Below are 22,502 nucleotides of genomic sequence, written 5' to 3' on the forward strand. Positions count from 1 at the left end.
ATTGTTTTCTCTAGATCATTAATAAATAGAATAAACAATAAAGGACCTAATACTGTGCCTTCGTCGCCATAAGACCTATCTGTGTCGGTGCGATGTAAAGCCCCTAGCAAAAAAAAAATACTGTGCCTTGTGGGACACCCTTTATTATCCTCATCGGTGTGCTTAGATGTTGATTAATTTTGACATACTGTACTCGATCTGTCAAGTAACTCTCAAGCAAATCCAGCGCATTACCCCTACAGCCGTATTTTTCCAATTTTTGGAGAAGCAAGCGGTGTGACACACTGCCTTTATGTAAATTAAGAACCCTTCACTGTCTCTGTATCGACACGACTTGTCGATTCTCATAATCGGCACTTACAATATCACACAGATACTGTACCTCAGAATACTATGTTCACTGACTTTAACACTTGTTGTAAAGATATATACATTTGAGCAACACGCTTGTCGTTCCTGAACATAAATTATGGAAAATCTGAGATGTAGCACCTCTCAGCTTTCAGTAACATGAAATATCAGGCCACCTCGAAGTGCTACAATACTCAATGCGTAAGCACAGACAACATTCCATGAACGTTTGGAGTCCAGTCCGGTATAGTGCAGCAGTGTCACTCCAGTACAGTATATCCAGTTTCACTCCCGGTGTTAGCACTACTTCCTTCCCGTACAGTGTGCGTGTGGTAGACTTCCGTTTTTTTTTTTTTTTTTTTTTACGGGGGGCCTCCATAGCCCGCTCTCCCGCCGTGGCAATCGACTCAATCTACATTGCCTCCGACACGCTATTAGTTTCTAAGTAGAAAAGAGATAGCAGGGAAGAGTGGGAAGTGATACAAGGAGTATCTGCCGGTTTCCGAGTTAGACTCACTACCACGGCAAAGTTTGTGTTGGTAAGGTGGTGTTAAGGTGTGGTATTGAAGGGTCAGGAAAAAACCACATAGGCAGAAAAGAGAAAAAGCCTATGTGAAAAATGTGACATTTTTTGATAGCTCATGCAAGGATGTGGGCTGGAAAAGTTCAGAGGTTGTGTTAGTTAGGAATATGTGTCATGCAATCATAACCATTTCGTTGCCATTGTCTGTTATTATGGGGATCAGTCCTTCTTGTCACTGCCGGGTTGGTTTGGGTCCACTTGCGTCTGGGCTCTGGGCCACAGGTTCGTCCCTTTGCCCAGCAGCTAGTGGTCCCTGGTGCCAAGTCTCCGTTTGGAGAGGGGGATTAAGAGCAAGGCCAACTAGATAGACAGGCCATAAGGCTCCCCCTCCACTTTGGACGCTACGTCACACTAGTCGCCAGCCGCTTCACTTCTCGCCATTGACTTGTAAGCTGATCTGAACCCCGCAGCAGTGAGGCTATCGATGGTGTTGAATGATTTAAACGTGTGTGAACATTGTGAATTATGGCCACGTCGTGTTGTATACCTGGTTGTAGAATCAACTACAGTTCAAAACAGCCTAATATTTCAGTGTTTAAATTTCCTTCTGACTTGTTTCGAAAACAAAAGTGGATCATAGCCATCCATCGAACCGAATCCGTCCCTTCAGCAAGCTCAGTTGTGTGCATAAAACACTTCGACGAAGTTTCGCAATTAGGGACGATTCTGTTAAAAGACCTGATGAGTCTATTTTAACTGTAAAACCTAACTATTTAAAACTCTCAAACGACGCTATTCCTAAGTTTGAAAATGTGCCTGCATATATCTGTCTAAAAATCTTCCAACACCGAGCAAAAATCCTATTCAAAGACAAGAAGAAATTGAAAAACGGGAAGATCAAGGAAAGAAAGAAATCTGAAAAAGAATACGACAGGATCAAGGACTTCGATGAACGATAAAGGAGGAAAGGTTTTATTTCTTGTTTTTGTTTTTGCTAGTGGCTTTAACATCGCACCGACACAGATAGGTTTATGGCGACGATGGGATAGGAAAGGCCTTACAGCTGGAAGGAAGCGGCCGTGGCCTTAATTAAGGTACAACCCCAGCATTTGCCTGGTGTGAAAATGGGAAACTACGGAAAACCATCTTCAGGGCTGCCGACAGTGGGATTCGAACCCACTACCTCCCGATACAAGTTCACAGCCGCACGCCCCTAACCGCATGGCCAAATCGCCCGGTAGGAGGAAAGGTAGAGGGAGTTGCTTTTAGTAGTAAAAGCGGAGAAAATAACACTACATTAGCTACAACTGCACAAACTTTTATGTTGTCCTCCAGTCTTTAAAAAAATAAAGACGTTGATTTGTTTCCATGTACGAACCTAACGTGATATTACTCAGAAGAACTAACTTTGCAAGTCTTTAAAGTGTTAATAGATAGGCCTATAACGTATAAGGTAGCATTTTTTTTTCTTTTACACGATACCGTGTTCAGTTACAAGTGACAGATGTCAGCATAATTTTAAGTAAAGAAGTGTACATATACTGCCCAGCCAGTTTTCTCCCCGCATAAAACTCGTGTAGTATACGAGCCTAAGTAAAGCCACAATTGAAGGAGTGTTCACTTATATCGTTAAGGTTGAATAAATGAACAATATCATGGTGAAAGTGAGAGCGGGCCCTACACTGCCATGCTGAACGCTAGCCACTATCGTGACGTCACGGTCCGAGCCTTGTGGCCTGTCTATCTAGTGCGGCTTTGATTAAGAGCCAAGCCTTACTTGGTGCAAGGGGCTGTCTTCTTCTTCCGCCTGGCGATGGCCCTCTGCGCGGTGTTGTTGGAACACACTTGTCACTGCCAATCTGCAACTATGCTAGGGTTATTAGTAACAGTATATATACAGGTGCTCATTGGAGTGCAGGCCTGCTTGCCTGCTCTCATGTCCAGTGTTCTACCTAAATAATAGTGAAATAACACAAACAAATAAATAACTATATTAGTATTGCTGTCTTTGTTATAAGGCGCGGGCTGGTGTTCCGCTCCTGTGTCTCTTTCGGGGGCGGAGGTGGATTGATCGTCCTTGGCCGTCTGGCTGCGTTGCCGTCCTCTTCTCGTGTTGTGTTTCTTATCAATCTTTCCTCGCCTGGTCCCTGGGATAAAGACAGCTGTAATCAAAGGAGCATATTTACATAGGTACATGTTGTCTGCAGTGTGTGGGTTTATGTATTATCTAGGTGTCAGCTTGGGGAAGGGGCCGGCTATCAGCCCCCCGTCCCCCCAACCCTGTGGCTGAACAGAATGTGTTTCGGTGTGGGGTACTTGGTGTAAAGATCAACGTCATAGCGTCCGATTCCGCTTACTAGTGGGTTGATCTTATTACCCCATGACTTTGTGTACATTCTTAGTGTTTGTTTACATATGTTGTGCCTTATCGAGTTGACTTTCGCAATATCGCGTAGTTCATGTATTGGTGTGTCGAAAGGGAGTCTGGCCGTTGATCAAATGCCTTTATTTTGTATTCGTTCTAGCTTATCCAGGTTCGTCTTTGCAGTGAACCCCCACGCTGGGGCTGCGTACATGATTATTGGCCTAATTAAGGCCTTATACATGTTTATGGCTACGTGTGTGTTTATACTGGACTTTTTGTTCAGTATAGGATATAGCTGGCTGAGTCTAATGTGAGCTATCCTTTGGATATTTTTGATGTGCTGTAGCATGGTGAGCTTTCAGTCTAGGACTACTCCTAGGTTATTTGGTTTTGTCATGCCATGTTATATCTTGATTGAAAAGCTTTAGCGGTTATATGCAGAGATGCCAACTATTACAATTCAATTGTAATAATTACGAATTACCCATCATAATTATGCCTTTACGAATCACACACCACAAATTACGATTTTTTGTTGATTTTTAAACCGAAGTGGATGAAGTGTTCAAAAGGTTACACAAGGAATGCCATTACAGCTTGAATTCTCAGAATATTATTTTTGAAATTCTCAGTAATCATTTATACCCCTTTCCTGTCCCTCGGTTAAGAATATTTCGAATTGTCATGTGCCGAACGCAGTGTGTGCTTCCAGTACTGAAAAAATAGACACCTGTGAAGTGGTATATCTTGCAGAGTTGTTGTCTTTGTTCGTCAGATGATCAGACTTCCATGCAAGTATGCAAGTTCTTTTGCCTTTGTTTTGGCAGCAAAGTGATGACAAACTCTGTTTAATTGTGAATACTGTGTGCGTGACTGTTGAAGTATGTATTGCGATTTTGGTTGTCAAATTTGCATATATTGTTGCTCTTCTAGGATATATGCTATTTGTGTGTTACGAAATGCGAAAGGTGGAAATAATGAAGCGATTTCTTGAGTAGGAAAATACGTGTGATGACGTTACAGTGACTAGTGACGGAAGTAATAAACCAAAAATAGTTCAATAATTTAGGGAGGAATACTCGAAAGAATGGCCCTTTTTACTGTGTTCTCAAAATCTCATTCACATGTGTTTTGTACTGTGAGTAGCCACGATATTTCAGTTGTGCATGAGGAAGAACAAGGCTGAATTCCGTGCTAATGTGAATACCGAACTGTTAAGTGCTCTGTTAGTGCAAAGGATGCACATGATATCAAAAGAAAAAGCATGTCACCAGTGTACGTTTAGCAAACAGGAAGTACAAGCTGCTAAGGGAGCAACTACAGTACTCAACAAAAGAAATGATCCTTCTACCTCCACTCAGATATGTACTGCAGATCACCTGTCACTTTCTCAGGTAAGAGTCATACACTCTTTATATGCCACGCTTTGAATATGTTACGTCTGGTTGAAATGTATGTTGTTCATTGATTTTTCAATGATATGTAAGTTAGTAAGATCTCGGAAAAAAAAAAACGACATCCGCCGCGCAGTTCCTTCCCCCCCTCCCGTGCCCTAATGGCTGTATTACGAATTGCCTTTCTTGAAAGTTGGCATCTCTGTATATGTTGACTGGTCTGCGTGTGCGTCTGTTCTTCCTAGTGAACAGCCCGGCTTGGCACTTGTCAGCATTGACCTTGATGCGCCATTTCGTTAGCCAGGGCTCGAGAGTTCGTAGCGCTACTTGTAGCCTCTTCCGAGTGCACGCTAGTTGTGGGTGTTGGATTGTGATAACAGTGTCATCAACGTAGAGGTGTGTGCTAGTAAGTTCCGTAGTGGGCATGTTTCCGCTGTGATGTCGAAGTATATAAAGACCTCATCTCTTACATTATACGCCGAGATTGATCCTGGCCAGCCAATCATGGTAGATTCTCTTGTCAAGACCACGCCCTGGACTTCTTGCTCCCAAGACAATAACAAACTCTGGGGTGTTTCACATGAGTTTCCAAGATTTTTTAAGAGCAGCTGTCCTTTTTGTAGATTTTGAGAAGAAAGCAGTAAGACCCAAAATAGTTTCAAAGAAAACTGTACGCTCTTTGATGCTAGAAGCAGATTTCTGTAGAAATTCAACAAATGGCTGTAACAATTCATGAAAGTTGCACATGGATAATGTTCTTTGACTTGTTTGTTTAAACCACTCACTTGACCCACAAAGGGTTGCTTCAAACTCCGTTAAGTACAAAAAAACAAAAAAAAAAAAAAAAAAACAAAACATGGCATTGTACAAGGAATGTTGTAGTTGCGTGCAAACACAAGTTGACAGGACAAGTTGGTTCAAAATCAATAGAGGGCTGAGGCGGGGAAGTGTTCTATCACCAATCCTGTTTACAATAGTAATGGATGACATCATGAAAACAGCAAAAGCAGCATATGGTGGAAGAGGAATGAACATGTTATTTGCAGATGATATTGTGATTTGGGGAGAAGACGACATGAAGGTTCAAGAACTGTTGGATGTGGTGAATGGGAAGATTGAGGAATGTGGATTGAGAATAAGTGTAGAAAAAAGTAAAACTCTTGTTATCACTAGAGGAGAGAAGGAAGGGAAAGAGGTCAGATTAGACTTGCAGACAAGCCCCTGGAAGTAGTGGAGACATTCAAATACCTGGGGAGTGAATTAATGGAGAATGCTCAACTGGATGGTGAAATTAGTACGAGGATTCAAGCTGGAAACTGTTTCTATCATAGTGTAAGAAACATGTTATGTGACAAAGATGTGCCAATGGAAGCAAAGGAAACTATGTACAAGATGTGTTACGTGCCCATAACAACTTACGGAACAGAAACTTGGACAGTGACAAAGAAGGATGAGATTCGAATACAGCCAGCTGAAATGAAGTTCTTGAGGAGTAAGATACAGAAGAGTAGAAGAGATAAAATAAGGAATGAGAAAATCAGAGAAGAAATTGGTGTGGAAAAAATAAATGATAGAATAGAGAAGAGCTGATGGTTTGGGCACATAAAGCGAATGAGTGATGAAAGAATGCCAAAGAAGGTTATGGAAATGCAAATGCAAGGAAGGAGAGGCTGCAGAAGACCACGACTGAGATGGAAGGACTCAATCGAACGCAGTATTAGAGAAAGAAACCTGGACTGGGACACAGTGTTAGAGGAGTAGTGGAAAGACCGAAGAAAGTGGAGAGGAACTATATTTGCCCCTACCCGGTTACTGCTGGATAATGGGAAATGATGATGATGAAACTGCTTTAATGGGATTGTTAACAGAACGGCTGTTTCATCAACCTTTGTTAACGTTAACGTGCTGTTAAACTCTCCGTTAATTTAACGTAGCACTCTCGTCCCATTAACATAGTGTAAATAAAATAAAAAATGGCTGGAAGAGATTTGTGTTCGGTGCTCAGGTGCTATTTTTTTTTTTAAATTTATTTATTTACTGCGCACTACAGGATTTCTAATCCCAATTACAGTGGCAAATGTTTACACTTTTTTGTTTCAGTCAGTCTAATATCATAATATCTCAAACTATTCTAATAATATATTTACGTTGAGAAATAAATAATATTACATATCTAATCCTTGCAAGAAACAAGTATATAAAAACATATTTTCATATCTAAACTAGTCTAATAACCTAATACCTAAACTATTCTAATATTATATTTACAACACTTATAATTACATTTGTGGGATAGGGCTTAATGTAGAATGTTTATAATACATTTTTTGGTTCAGCATTACAGAGTTTTCACGGAGATGGTGAATTGTAGTAGAAACCGGCCTAGAGGTACACAGAAGTCTAAAGAATTATTTTTCTGAACTGCACTGTTATAGACATTGCATAGCCTGTAGAGTGGGGCATTTTCGTGAGCGGTTGTTCTGACTTTTTTATTATGAAAAATTACATTTGTCCTCGCATTAAAGCGGGGCACGTGGAAGTTCAAGAGGCATAAAAAGTCAGGGTTGTCAATAATAGAGTTAACAGTTTTGTACAGAAACTTCATGTCATCCTTTTGTCTCCTCAGTTCCAAGCTTTCTATTTCAAAATTTAGGAGAAGTTCGTTGTATGCTATGCGTGGATAATTACCGGTTTTTTTGAAATGTAAGTATTTTAAATATTTCTTTTGGATTTTTTCGATCTGTGCAATATATATTTTGTTTGCTGGATTCCATATAACGCTTGCGTATTCTACTTTGGGCCTGATGAGAGAGCTGTAGAGGTGTATACAGGTTTTTAGGAGTTTAAAGGGTTTGACATTCCTCATCACAAATCCTAATGTCCTGTATGACTCAGCAACTACCTTCTATATATGTGGAGTGAAGGTGAGTTCTCGGTCTAATAATATCCCGAGGTCTTTAACCTCATTTACTGGTTTCAGGTTATCGTAACCTAGTTTATAGTTAAAGGAAATACACGTTTTATTTCGAGTGAACGACATGGATACACATTTCTCTACATTTAGATATAGTTGATTTTCAGTCGTCCATTGCAGTAAGTTACTTAAGTCAGCTTGGAGAAGTTCGCAGTCGTTAATGGTGACAATCGATTTGAATACTTTAAAGTCATCGGCGAATAAAAGGGAGTCCGAGAATTTTATTCGTTCAGGTAAGTCATTGATTAGCATCAGGAACATCCACGGCCCAAGATTAGAGCCCTGGATTATACCTGAATTTACAGGGTATTCTCTGGACGAGTTTCTTTTATATATTACACACTGCTTTCTATCTCTTAGGTAGGAGCTGAAAAGACATAGCAGTGGGTAAGATAATCCAAGCATATTTAATTTTTTTAGGAGAATGTCATGGTCAATTTTGTCAAAGGCCTTTTCGAAGTCAGTAAATATTGCATCTATCTGGCCACCTCTATCAAGTTCTGAGGATATTGATTGTGTAAAATTTATGAGATTTGTCACTGTGGATCGTCTTGAAATAAATCCATGTTGCTGTTCTGATATTAAAGGTCTTGTATAGACTGTGAGTCTACGACATAATATAAATTCGAAGACCTTGGCTATAGCTGAAATAATTGATATTGGTCTGTAGTTTTTTATTAACATTGGATTACCCGATTTAAACACAGGGCATACTCGGGACAGTTTCCATACTGTGGGAAATACAGATGTTTTCAGAATTAAGTTATAGATGAAGAGGAGAGGATATTTCAGTACATCTTTGCAACCTTTTATAACATACGGTGGTATCTGATCTGGTCCCGCGGAAGACTTTGGCTTGAGCTTTTTTAACGCTAGTTCAACATCCTCTACAGTAATGCTATCAATGTGGATATTGTCAATGGTTTCTGATGAAACGTTTGGAATGTTATACTGAGCTCTATCTTGGGAATATACAGACTGAAAGTATGTTGCAAACCCTTCCGTAATGTTCCTGTCATTCTCTAATACTTTAGAGTCGTATTCATAGGTATTGCGATTATTGTTGTTTTTTCTTTTATTTTTTACCCACGTCCAAAAGGTTTTGGTGTTATCAGTGATATCCTGCTCTACAGTTTTTACATAATTGTTATATGAGGATTTAATTGCAGACTTAGTTTCGGACCTTAATGTTTTAAATTGCCTATTGTAATATTCTGAAAGGTGCTTCCGTTTTCAGTAGTATTCTTTTTCTTTCAGTTTTTGTTTTATGCTCTCTGTGAAGCAAATTGGGTATATCCTGGCCTTCCACGAGCCGCTTTTAGGAACAGTCTCATTTAACACTGTGTAAATTTTAGAATAAAGGCAGGCTACTGCTTTGTCTACATCAGTGCATTCGTAAAGGTCTTCCCAAGTAAGATCTCTTAGTCCTGTGAACAAGTGTTCAAATTTAGATTTTTTGAAATTATAAGTACTGTGAGCTTCTCTTTTGCAGTTTCTACTGTTTGAAGTGATATGTACTTCTATTTCTAGGGCGGGGTGATGGGAGTCCTCAGGTAGCAGCGGATCAGTGTTCTTTTTACAGGTGACATTCGTTATTGTCTGACTGTCGAATACTAAATCCAAAGTTTTACCGTTACTATTGGGAACAGAATTATAGGAATTCAAGTCGTGTAAACTGAGGAAGTTTTTTAGTTCTTGGGTTTGTCTCGTTAAATTTAAGCCAGTGTTTTCATTAATTACTGTTGGCATGTTAAAGTCTCCAGTAATGATTACATTACTATCCATTATTTCATAGTGAGATTCCATCCACCTAAATACCTCACAATGTACCTCTAGTTTTGCGCTTGGAGGTACGTACACGTTAATTAGATACCAGACCTTTCCCCGGATATTCACCTTCAGAAATAACCCCTCGAAGTGTTCCGTTGTTTGTTCGACCTTGTGGACAGCTAATCCGCTTCTAACTGCTATGACTACCCCACCTCCTCGCCCCGTAGAGCCCCTTACTCTGTCAGCACGGTATACTTCGTACTTATTACAACAGACCTCGCTATCATAGACACTAGCATCTAGCCACGATTCAGTGAGCATTATAACATCGAAATTATTACTAAGAATATTTACATTTAAGTCATCTAGTTTAGTCTTAAGACCACGTACATTCTGGTAATAAATGGAAAGCCTACTCTTCTCCATTGCAATTACAATTTAGATAGGTCATCCTGGTTATTGATAACAATGACTCCAGACCCTTGGGTCTTGCGTATTTTAATTATACCATTGCTTACCCAAATGTAAGCGTAATTCTTCTCTCTCCGGACTGCACGGGCCTGGGCCAACAACTTCTTCTTCTGAGGGGACAGACTCTCGTTTACGTATATGATGTTGTCGCCAGGAAATCCTAGTTGTCTGTTGGAGAGATTTCGCTTCACTCGCCTCCGCTCCATGAAGTGGTCCTTGTCCGTTCTTACAAATTTCACTATGATCCCGCAGTGTTTCTGGTTTGGTGCCTTAGGGAGTCGATGGCAAGCATCCACCATTTCCTCTTTAAGTTCTATGTCCAACGCACGCCCAACTTTCTTTACCGTGTCTATAACAAATTCATTTGGTATATCCGGAATCCCATGTATTTCGATGGTATTCCTTCTCGTATACTGTTCAGCTTCCCCCACACGGATTTCTAAGGATTTTACTTTATCCTTCAGAAGATGATTTTCCTGGGTGAGGTTTTCTATATCTTGAAAACACTGTTCCATATCTTTTTGTTGTTTGGAAATCAGAAGTACAGTATCATCTAATTTCTTGTGACACAGTTCAAGGGAATTACCTAAGTCTGTCTCTCGAGTCTTCTGGTCTTCCTTCATTTGCCTCATTTCTTCAGTTAACTCTTTCAATAATTCGTAAATGCTGTCTAAAGAGGGGGCGTTCGTGGTAGTCAATGATGTTGATTTCCTCGCACTGTTTTTTGCTTCATGTCTTGTACTCTTATCGCAAGTCCACTCCGTGTATCTGTTTACACTGTTCGTACACTTCTTGTGGTACCACTTTTTACATGCCACGCACTGTACCTTGGGAGCCCTACCCAAGTCAACCGCACATTCTTCGCAGGCGCTCATTTCGCTGAGTTGTTTACGTGCTCCTTATTTCTCAAATTACTCGGGTTTATTGGTTAAATCAGAATATTGTCACTTTGGTAGTAGTTGTGAAATACCGCACACTATTATCACACCACAGATACACTCGCAAGTCCCGATCTGACACTAGTTAATACACGCTTTGCAGGAGCTCGTTATTCTCGTGCTCTTCACTCAGCCGCCATAACTGACAGATTACCTTCAAAATATTGAGAGACAGCAACTTTCACAGAGAAGTAATGACGTACTTGAACTCACAGAAATGCATTTTTTGGAGCGGTATAGGTTATCTAAACCTGTTGTGAGGAAAGTACTCAAAGAGAATACCCTACAGGATGAAATTCATCTTTGTCTCCAATGCAGTAATTGTTGTAAAAGAGAGATAGGTACATAAACTAATATTCCATGAACTTATTCGTATGTTAGGAACATTTTGTTGAAATATAGATTCAAAGAAAGGGAGGTCATAATCTCATATAGCCTACAGCATGTATAACATGGTAGATCCAAATTCTAATATGATTGTGCTTCTGTAGTTATTAAAGATGTGTCTAGTTAATAAAATCCAGCTTAAAAACCTCTGAATGGTAATACGAAAGAGATATCGCACATAACAAGAACAAAAGCATCGTTTCATATAACAACATTAACCCTTTTGCTCCCAGACATTTTGGCAGGGTATATGCAAGAAATCCCAGGCCCTTTTCTTGCTTTATTGCAGTACTTTACTAAAATATGCATATTTCACTGATTATTGTCCAAATTGAATCATTTTTTAAATGTTTTATTTGTAAATACATACTCTAAATGATACTAAATGCATAAAGTAAATAGTCGTGCAAAATAGATATATAATTTTCCAAAATCTACTGACCAAATCCAAAAGTTTTTATTTTCTCACATTTCTTCAAAATTTAAAATACAAAAAAATAGCTGTCCTCCAACCATCCATATCACCTAAAAGACCATTTAAAATCAACAAATCCACTAAATTTCAAAAGTTTATTTGAAAAAATAACATAGTTATTGAAGATTAAACATAAACTAGCAATTTGTATTTCTCAGCACATAAATTTCATATGTTCAAAATAACAATAGTAAATAATAAGAAAACCCACAAAAATGTCACTATTAATGAAAATAACATATTAGGCCTAACGTTAAAAAAATTACACTTTAATATTTACAGTTCATATACAGTATTTACAGTATATATGTGCCAATAGCTTTTAACATTTGTGCAGAGGGTAGCATAAAGGGTGAAATCTCTTTTGTCACTTCGAGCACATAAACGTAGAGTTTTTTCTTTTGCCTTCAGATTTAGTGCTAGCTGCACTACATATACTGCAGTTTCTTTCCTTTTTGAGTGGAACTCTTTTTCTACAGCATACCTACTGGCATCAACACCATTCACTTCTCTCCAACAGCGTAGTCAGCTGGCACACAAGGTCAATGCTTTCTAGATTTCGCTCGCTTCTTGCTTCTTTCGGCACTGTATACCATACTAAAGTTTGTTTAAGCAGTTGATATGAGTAGAACATTTCTTCCCGATTAATTTGATGTATGTTATGTGTATATTTGTGAGCGTATTTTCAACAAATTACTTACGAAACGTCCGTATATACGGATATTAGGATTTCTTAGACATATCGCCGACGTCCGTATATACGGACGCTGGGATCAAAAGGGTTAATATGTCTTGGCGTGATATTCTATATCACAGTCATCGTCATTACGAAGAGGCTTAACTTGGTTGCCGATTAATGCAATAACCTTTGAGGTCATCTAGCCTATCTGGATGCTAGATTAAAATTACCACCTTCTTGTACCACTCCAACTAGTCCTTTGAGTAATTTTGTTTTAGCTTCTTTTCAGGTTGTCATACAGGTATTTTATTTGTTTTGCTGTCCGCGTGATCCCATTCAAGTAGCTATTGAATTTGTTTGCTAACTGATTCCACGCCTTTTCTTTTTCCTTTAGGGTTGTATCATCTATCCTTATACATTATATAACGCTCCCACATTTAGAAAGTAAATTGACAATCTTTTTCTCCAGTGAAGTAAAATTTTGTCACCTTCCATTATAATTTTCTTCAGTGCGTGGTCTAATTTACTGATCTCATCGTAACACCAAGTAAGTTCAGCTTCAAAAGGGACCTCTTATTCTGGACAAAAAGAGTATGGGTGAAAGGTGCCAGATGAAGAACATTATGCCCGACACCGTTCAGAAGAGTTAAATAATGTTCATGCTACACACTGCTGACATAATCTGTAATGTTAATGCCACCTTAGTTAACAAACTTGTTGTAGTGTTCTGTGAAACATGATTTCCATAATGCCACATTAAAATTTTAACAAGGTGTTAGCTAATGCTCTGTTAGCAAAATTTTATCAGTGGTTGATGAAACTGGCCCTAAGACCATTGTATGCCTGCATCGAAAGTTTTTCTCACACTTGCATTCTTTTTAACTACATTTACATGTTTGAAAAGAGCTACATTGGAATGCTCTTGACTCGCATCAGTGAAACCCAGAAATCTTTCCTGAACTTCATTGTTGCCGTTGGTGTAATTAAGGACAGTAGAATGCTAAGACTTGTTTATGCTGCCAAATGTGTTTGTTTGATCTTTCTGTATTACCTCTGTAACTACTGAGATAATTGCAGCTATCAAGTCATTAGACTCCTTCAAATGAGTTGCCAAAAGCGAATCATACTATCACATTAGATCAAGCAGTTCTGCACAGTTTCTGGTATTTGCAGATGTCAGGAACTTGCTGTGGCCACAGAATGGTAACTCTTGCTTTGATAAATAAAGGACAATATCTATTAAGTGTTCCAGAATTTCACACTTTTTTTTTCCACCCCACCTTTTCATTGTTGAGCAAATCTGACTCGTTTTTGTTCATCAAGCTGGTGTTCAAATTCTTGTTCTTCTGTAGCTATTTAACTGATGAAAGCCCTTAATGTGGTTGGCAGATTTTTTTTTTGTCTGGTAATAGACAGTGTCAAAGTGTTTATGTTTGTAAAGCCACTTTTGCACTTCATCCCATTATCACTAGAAAAATAGAATACAAGGCCAGCAAAACAGCTTGCTCAATTTCATCGATCCTGCTAAGCAGTGGGTATTGTACTGTCTCTCACTGATCAAACAAACGTATTCTCTGTTTTTTTCCTTGTGACAAGTTTTCAGTCTGGCAGTGATGAGCACGGCCTCCCATTCTTTGCAGTATCTCTTTTCTCGTGACCACTTCTTGATTAAAAGAATTTCTTAACTCCTTGAAATAAAGTAATAAATACAGCGTTTTTTCGTTGGGCACTATTCGTTTCTGAGAATACGTTTTTCTCCTGCAGTTCTTCTTAAAGTTTGTTAGCTCTGTGGAGATGTTGCTGATGACTGATCAAGCCAATGAAACATGCGGCCACACAGGTCACATCTAAAGGTGGGTGGAGGACACGGTTGGATCTGATGTAGTTTCCGTTTTTCATGGGTTTCAATTTCTTGTCTGCGACGTGCTTGCTGAACAGCGAGGCTCCTTCTGCAGTAGCTTTGCGCAAGGAGCACAGTTTTGTGCAGTTGTTGCCTAGGTGTTAGCATTTATGTTGGCGCTATTCATAGTCTTCTTGAGCTGGTCTGTATAATATTTCAAAGGAGCACCTTGAGGCTTTTTGCCATGACCAATCTCACCGTAGAGAAGTTGTTTATAAAGTCTGCTATCATTCATACACTGGACGTGACCAACCCATCTAAGCTGATGAGTGATGATGAAGGCTTATGCCTTGTCAACAACTGCCACGTTACTTATGTAGTCATCATCCCCTGTGGGTGGGGGTGGTAGAATAATATGGTATCCCCTGTCTGTCATAAGAGGCAACTAAAAGGGGCCTCAGGGGCTCTAAACTTTGGAGCATGGGTTGGCGACCACGAGGCCCTCAGATGAGTCCTGGCATTGCTTCCTTTGGCCGATATATTCATTTTTCGAAGTGTCGGATCCCTTCTATTTTTTTCCCCCCTCTGATTAGTGTTATATAGAGGATGGTTGCCTAGTTGTACTTCCTCTCAAAGCAATAATCACCACCACCACCTTATGTAGTCATCCATCTAAGTTTCTGCTGATGGAAATGATTCAGTTTCTTTATGTCATGACGGAAGTGTGTCCAGCTTTCACATCCATGTAGTAATGTTGTTATGACTACAGCTCGGTACATCATTAGTTTGGTATATATTTTGAGATGCTTATTCAAGAAAACTCTGTGGGAGAGGCAGCCGTAAGCTGCATGGGAAGAGCGTATTCTATTTTCCACATCCTTTTCCGAGTGTAGTTACAATACTACCAAGATAGGTGAATTGGTCTACCTGTTCAAAAGGTGTTCCTGTTATGGTGACATTTACTTCAAGGACGGTACCACCTGGTGCCGGCTGTACAACTACTTTAGTCTTTTGGGTGTTGATGGTCAGACCAAATCGTTCATAAGCTTCCTTAAAACGGTGGAGTTTTGAAGCTCCAATCGTGTATGGGCAACTGTTGCATTGTCATCAGCATATTGAAGCTCCATTATGCGAGTAATATGAGTCAGTCTCTGAGAATGGAGCCCGGCTTGGTTGAACAGTCTGCCATCACACGGAAACTTAATTTCCTCAACTATATGGCCGATAGTAGAAGTCTCGTGAAGCATGGCTGCCAACTAGAGGGCGAAAAGTGTCGGAGCAAGCACGCAACCTTGCTTAAGTCTGTTTGTGATAGGGGATTCTTCTGATAGCTCATTCAGGTGAAGAACTTGTCCAACTATTCCATCATGAAGAGCCTGGACTAAGTCTACAAAATGGTCACTACAGCCAAAGCACCGTAATACCATCCACATAGCTTCTCGAGGAACAGAATCAAAGGCCTTTTCCTGATCGTAAAATACTAAAAGAAGCGAGATTTGTTGTTCTGTGCATTTCTCTTGGATTTGTCTAGCACAAAAGATTGTCAATGGTACCTCTTGAGGCATGAAACCCACATTGAGACTCAGGCAGTACTATTTCAGAGACAGTCTGAAGATGATTCAACAAAATCCTTGCCAGAACTTTTCCTGCTATGGATAGTACGGAAATGCCACGATAATGGCAGCAGTTTAGCTTCGATTTAAAAGTAGGCTGAGGTGTTCTTTCCAGCGTGTTAATATATATGTCTTGACTGTCTGTAAGGATGGTGTTATTGTCAACAGCTTTCAGTGCACCTGATGGTGAGTGAGATGGGCCAAAATGTTCCTTTAGTTTCTTGTAGAAATTCCAAATGTCTCTAGTATTGGACAAATTCTGGAGTTTCTTGGCTTTCTGCTGATTTTTCAGCTGTCTTATATCAACCTGACATTTCATCTTAAGCTCCTGGAAACGTGCTTTCTTCACTACAGAGGAAGGGTCTTGTCTAAGGGGTTAGTAGGCTTCCCTTTTTTTTAATAATTAGTTTCAGAATGTTTTCATTATCATCATCATCATCATCATCAAACCAGTCATTTCTCTTCCTTTTCTCCTAGCCAGTTGTTTTTTCTGCCAAATATTTGATGGTAATTTGAAGTGTGGCCCATTCCAGCTGTATATCCTTGGTATGTTGGTTGGTTGGTTGGTTGGTTGGTCGGTCGGTCGGTCGTGAATTCTTTAGCAACAGTTTCATTTTGAAGTTTGCAGGTATTAAATCCCTTCCTTGAAGGGTTTGTAAAACAAGTATGTGGTTTCCGGCGCACCAAAATTCTGAGTCAGCTGATAAGAAGTCTGTGATCCTTCCAACAGTCATCGATGTTTCTAGCTGTCTTTGTGATAAGGACATTTTTCTTATAAGTATACTACGGGTGATGATTTGGTCCGCCCTGTCAGTATATTATCAAGTACCTAATTTTGTACAAATATTTCAGTCATACATGTTTCGAGAGCCCCAACTCCCTTCATCAACAATTTCTAACTCATAAAACAAGATTCCCCATATCTTAAGATCTAACATCATTCAGCTATACATAAAACATTATCAATATATAACCTTATTTTTAACACATACATAATAAACATTTCTTGATAATGTTTGTTATGTAATATAACACTTTAAAACACTTATAAAAAGTTCAGCTGGTTATTCTTATGTTATATAACACTTTAAAACACGTCTTTCTTGTCACGTTGAGTTCTGACATAATCAAAGAAGTGGCAGTGTTTTGAATGTGGGTGCAACTATGTAGTCTTGTATCTGGTTGGTAAATGGAATTATGTGTTGATGATGAAGAGTTCAGGCTCAGCAGAGGCCAAGAAGAAGTAATCCATTTGCATTTCAGTTTTCTATACCTTGATTGCCCATGACATTACTCCATAGCTGATTATCTCTATCCACTCTAGCATTGAAGTCACCAAGTAATAATAATTTTTCCATGGTGGGCACTTTGGAAAGTATTGTATTCAGTTGATGATAGAATTGATTCTTAGAATTTTCAGAGCGGTCCAAAATGGTATGAGGAGGATCATGAGTCTTTCATTAACTGCAGCCGGACTTAATCTAAGCCGTTTACATACATGTAGTAACTTGAAAAACTATTCACTCAATGTAATGGATACTAGTAAATTAGTAATCTCTAGCTGAAGCTCACTGGCCAGAGCTACAATCACTCTGTTTGGTCTGTGTTTAAGTGGCAGGGTTCAGAGAGGTGGATGAAGTGGGAATGGCTCTGTGCATGCATGAAATCACTGTGCAGCAGCAAGGATTGGGAAGCTCCCTCAAACGAGCAAGCATTGGCCAGCAATGCAATGCTGAGCTCGATATTGCTGCTCTCACTCAAGATGTCTTCTGTCTAGAAAACACGAAGGCCTAAATGAAATGCGTAATAAATAAATATTATTCCTGTCTCAAATAATAAGCTCGCTGTGGAAACATAACAAGCATGAAGAAATCGCCCCTGTTCCATAAATTTGTCGTTGTTCCTGACGTGCATGTCAGAATCGGTATAGTACTACAGTAGAACTCCGCTTACCCGAATCCCAGTTTAATTGAAATGGTCTTGCAAAAGTGTATTTTTATATTTGGTTTTTACCCTCTCATTCTTAGCCGTTGATATTAGTAATTCTCTTGCTATATGTGCTGAGAGCTACTAGGCAAAACCTATTTTTATATTATGACTTATGCCAGAATGCATGTAGCATAAAACAAAACACTTTCTTACCCTCTAGTTCGTTCCATGATACACTTTTTCTTGAACAAGCAGGAATTATTATTACTGTATTATTCATCGTGAAGATTATGCAGACGACTCCGACCTTAACAATAGCAGTTCTGAGAATTGAATTACAGCAATTAATGCATTGGAGGCAATTTGATTTTGAATTTTTTATTAAAATACAGTACCACACGCTTTAATTACAGTACTGTAATAAAGTTACTGTATACAGTATTCAGTTCAGTAGTAACAAAAAATTGTTTCATTATTTCAGATTGCTTTGCACTTTGTTGAACAAAGCAATGAATCTACACCAGCTGATGTATGATTGATTAAATGGTGGCACAACATAGCTGCACGATAGCGCTGCATCAAGAAAATTCAGAAGAAAATCACTGATTTTATACAATGAGTGATATTATGTAAATATTTTAATGTTAATATACAGTGTGCACCTTTGCTTAACAGAGGTTATATGCATTTTCATTTCGACATTTAACTTCCAAAAAGATATTTAACATGTGTCATCCGAAAAAAACCTCATCAACCGAAGTGGCTCCGTCTCCTTTATTTTGGATAAACGGAGTTCTACTGTGTTTGTAAATAATAATAATTTTATTTGCTTTACGTCCCACGATGGCAGGTTCGATCCTGGCTCAGTCTGGTGGTAATTGAAAGTGCTCAAATACGTCAGCCTCGTGTTGGTAGATTTACTGGCATGTAAAAGAACTCCTGCGGGACACTATTCCGGCACCTCGGTGTCTCAAAAAACCATAAAAGTAGTTGGGGTCAGAAGGCCAACGCCTCAACCGTCTGAGTCACTCAGTCCGGCAATACTATTTGTAAGATATCTATTTGTTAAACACCTCAGCACTAATAAAACAGTTTTCATGTGCACAAATAAGCTCACGGTATATTTTCAGTTATGAACATTAAAACAAGAATAATAGTTACACCACCTTTCCAATACTTATCTTTCCTATATTTAGGAAGTAAACATTACAACAGGCGTTGTAAGATGGGACATGTTTCGCTTAACAGTCGTAAGCATCATCAGCCAAAAATAAATCTTAGCCTAAATTTAGGTCAGGGCCCTGAACCTAGTGTCCTTAACATATATGGCACCCTAAGAATCAACATTTATATTTATAAAATGAAAATAGGTTTAAAACTAGTGTGAAAAATCATGGAATGTTACAACATGGTTAAGAGAAAAAACACAATCGAGTTGAGACAGAGGATAAGAACAGAAAGTAGGCTACAATACAGAGCTGGTAGTGAAATAATTAAAATCATTAGGATATCATTGTTACCAGTCAGTCAATCAGAATGTTCAAACATAAAAACGAGAGTGAAAATATATAAGAGTGTTCATCATGGCTGAATTAGAAAAAAACATGTAATCGTGTTGCCAGAGGTTAAAAACATAAGGTACAACACAGAGCTGGCAGTGTAATATCAAACTCATGGCTGCCAGTCAGTTAATAAGAATGTCCATATATAACAAAACATGATGGTTATATTCTTTTAAGTGAAGAAATAATTAAATCCCACTCTTGTATAGATACGTGAGAACGGGCGAGAGAAATCATATGTTGTAGCAGACATGGAGTAGTAACACTTCAAACAGGATTGATCACGCCTGAAGCCGCTTCATTTTTGCTGGGAGTTCAAGACCAAAACGGAAAAATAAGATGCCAAGTGCGTGCACTGAAATCTGAAAAAGGAAAAAGATGTACTGGGGCCTTGAAAATAGTTACTTGTAATATTTTCAGTTGGCGGCATACAGCGAATCGACATGAAAGTCTGCAGAAATAATAAGGAAGGATTCATTGTTGATCCCACTGTGTGATTCAAGCACTATACAGGACAGCTGGATGAAATACATCTTGTTAACAAAACATAACCGAGTCGACAGTACCTTTCTACAATCAGAAGCCAGCTTGACAGTATCATGATTATCGGATTGATGGTTGGAGTACGTGGTACCATCCCAGACTTCTTTATAAACTTCTGGAGAAAGATGTACTTTGTCAGTTTAGCAACCTGTTTATCAAGAAGTTGTTGTCTGAACCTTAATTAAGGCCAGGACCGCTTTCTTTCCATTTCTAACCCTTTGCTATCCCATTGTTGCCATAAGACCTCTCTGTGTCAGTATGACGTAAAGAACATTGTAAATTGAAGTTGTTGATGTTGTCAATAAATGATCATTATAATAATCTATGTTAGTAATGCCATTTCTTATGCAGCCAGTCCCTGGTATAAATGGTATGATAGTGTTGTTGATTGGGTTTGTTAGTGTGGACGTTGCAGCTAGCTGGGCAGATTGATATGTAATGGCACTTTCTGGTCATGTGAGGAAAGCAACAGGAAACTACCTCAGTCCCCATTTTCTTAGTATCCCTTGTTAGTGACAGTAGCTGGTGGTGGAGTTGTTTGAGATTCCATCTGCCTTCTGGATGATGACTTATTATTTTTTATTTATTTATTTGTGAATTGACCACTACAATTTCATTTTTTCTTTGAAGTTTCCTCTTCCTCCAGTACTCTTTCGTACGGGAGTTACGTTGTTTCTTCTGTCCATCTGTCCAGTCTCTTCCCTTCTTTGCTGTTCTTTCGACTTAAAACCCTTCCAAATTTTGAATCATGGTCCAAAATGTTTTCCTCTCTAACATCTGAACTTCCTGGATGCTGGACTTCTCTAGATCATTACGAACTTCCTTAATCCGTGCCGTCGTTGTCTTGTTTCACAGGTAGTCAAATAACTTTTTGGTTAGTCTGGTTTTATCCATTCTGTACAAATGTCTGAGAAATGATAACCTCCTCTTTTTCATGGCCTTTGAAATTTTCTCCACATTTTTTGTAGACTTCATTGTTGTTCCAAAGTTTCCAACCTATTTCAGTCTGGATTGGGTCCAAGATTTTCTGAAGTATTCTTCTTTCTAAGATCTCCAGCTTCTCCAACTTGTAATTCATCAAGAGGCATTTGCTGGCATACAGGCATTCTGTTTTTACTACAGTGTTATAATGCCTTATTTTGGCATTCCATGAGATGCATATCTTGTTGTAGGTGTTTTAAGTTAGTCTGTAAGTTCTCTCTGTATTTGAGATATGATCATCTGCAGCAGCTTTCTCTAGTCCATCCTCTTGTATGATTTCACCAGGCTATTTGAACTTTTTAACCCTCTGAATCTGTCCAATCTCTGCTTCAAGGTATTGTGGTCCATGTTTGTCATTCATCCTGAACTTGATCTTCTCTTTTGAGATCCTAAGTCCCGTCTTGCTAGCGATCTTTTCTAGGAGATTGATCTGTATGGCCGCTTCCCCTAGGTTTTCTGAAAGTATTGCAAAATCATCCAAGGAGTTGACTTTGATTCCTCCCGATTTTCTTCCTAAGCAGATCAGGATTATCCCTTGATTTTCAAGTTCAGAATTCCAAATTCTCACAACCTTCTCCAGGACACAGTTGAATAGTAGTGGTGATAATCCATAAGCCTGTTGCATATCTATCTTAATTTCAAATGACTGAGACAATTCTCCCATTAATTTCACCTTATTACCGGGCGAGTTGGCCGTGCGCGTAGAGGCGCGCGGCTGTGAGCTTGCATCTGGGAGATAGTAGGTTCAAATCCCACTATCGGCAGCCCTGAAAATGGTTTTCCGTGGTTTCCCATTTTCACACCAGGCAAATGCTGGGGCTGTACCTTAATTAAGGCCACGGCCGCTTCCTTCCAACTCCTAGGCCTTTCCTATCCCATCGTCGCCATAAGACCTATCTGTGTCGGCGCGACGTAAAGCCCCTAGCAAAAAAAAAATTTCACCTTATTAAGTTGTGCCTGATATGGATTATTATTATTATTATTATTATTATTATTATTCTTAATTCTCATCATTTTAACATTAAATTGGTGATATGATTACCGCAGGAGCTTAGCTACTGGCTTCCAGTTCTTAGATGATCATCTTCCGCAATATACAGAGTCGCTGATCCTAATGAGGCTCCTCTTTCGCTGTCTGTCCTGAGCTTCTCCAATATTTAGGTTATTTTCCATGTAGTAGTGTCCGACCAAGTCTGTCCACTTCATCTTAGGGTGCTCACACTTCCTTCTTCCCTCATCTTGCATGTATGTAATCTGTTCGCTGACACAGTCATTGTCCCTCCATATTAGACAGTCAAACCACCTTAACCTTGCTTCCTCAATCTTTGCCCTGATGTTGGTAGGTTTCAGTGTGCCTCATGTGTGGTCATTTCTGAGGCAATCCTTTGATCTAACTTTGAATCTACAGTGTCTGCAAGTGGTAGAATTTTTACATGTTATCCCCCATGTAATCGAGGAAAGCATCTGACCTTACGTCTCTGGTCAAAACTCAGAAGCATCACGGTGGCTCCTCAGACCCAAGATATAACTAGGTTATTGGAGAGATCAGAGTTCTAATAAATCTAGTAGTGTAATTGAGTGAAAAATTTTGTAACACATTTACTAATGATCTTTAATTTGTTTATCCTTTTACTTCTTAGGTTGATAGTGCTTGGCGGAATAAGGATGGGCAGTTACTCTCGGTAAGTTTAATCAGATTATGGTAGA

At 39.1% G+C, this 22,502-nt stretch overlaps 1 protein-coding gene across 1 annotated transcript in view; it reads left to right on the plus strand.

The window, feature by feature from the left end:
* The window catches only part of PCID2 (PCI domain-containing protein 2), a 218,880-nt gene that overhangs the window by 15,587 nt on the left and 180,791 nt on the right, over positions 1 to 22,502 (plus strand). Inside the window, exon 2 of the mRNA XM_067150936.2 lies at positions 22,436 to 22,477. Coding sequence (XP_067007037.1) covers positions 22,436 to 22,477 — 42 coding nt within the window. The remainder of the gene's footprint in view (positions 1 to 22,435; positions 22,478 to 22,502) is intronic.

The sequence above is a fragment of the Anabrus simplex genome, chromosome 7, assembly GCF_040414725.1.
Source record: "Anabrus simplex isolate iqAnaSimp1 chromosome 7, ASM4041472v1, whole genome shotgun sequence".
NCBI classification, from domain to species: Eukaryota; Metazoa; Arthropoda; class Insecta; order Orthoptera; family Tettigoniidae; genus Anabrus; species Anabrus simplex.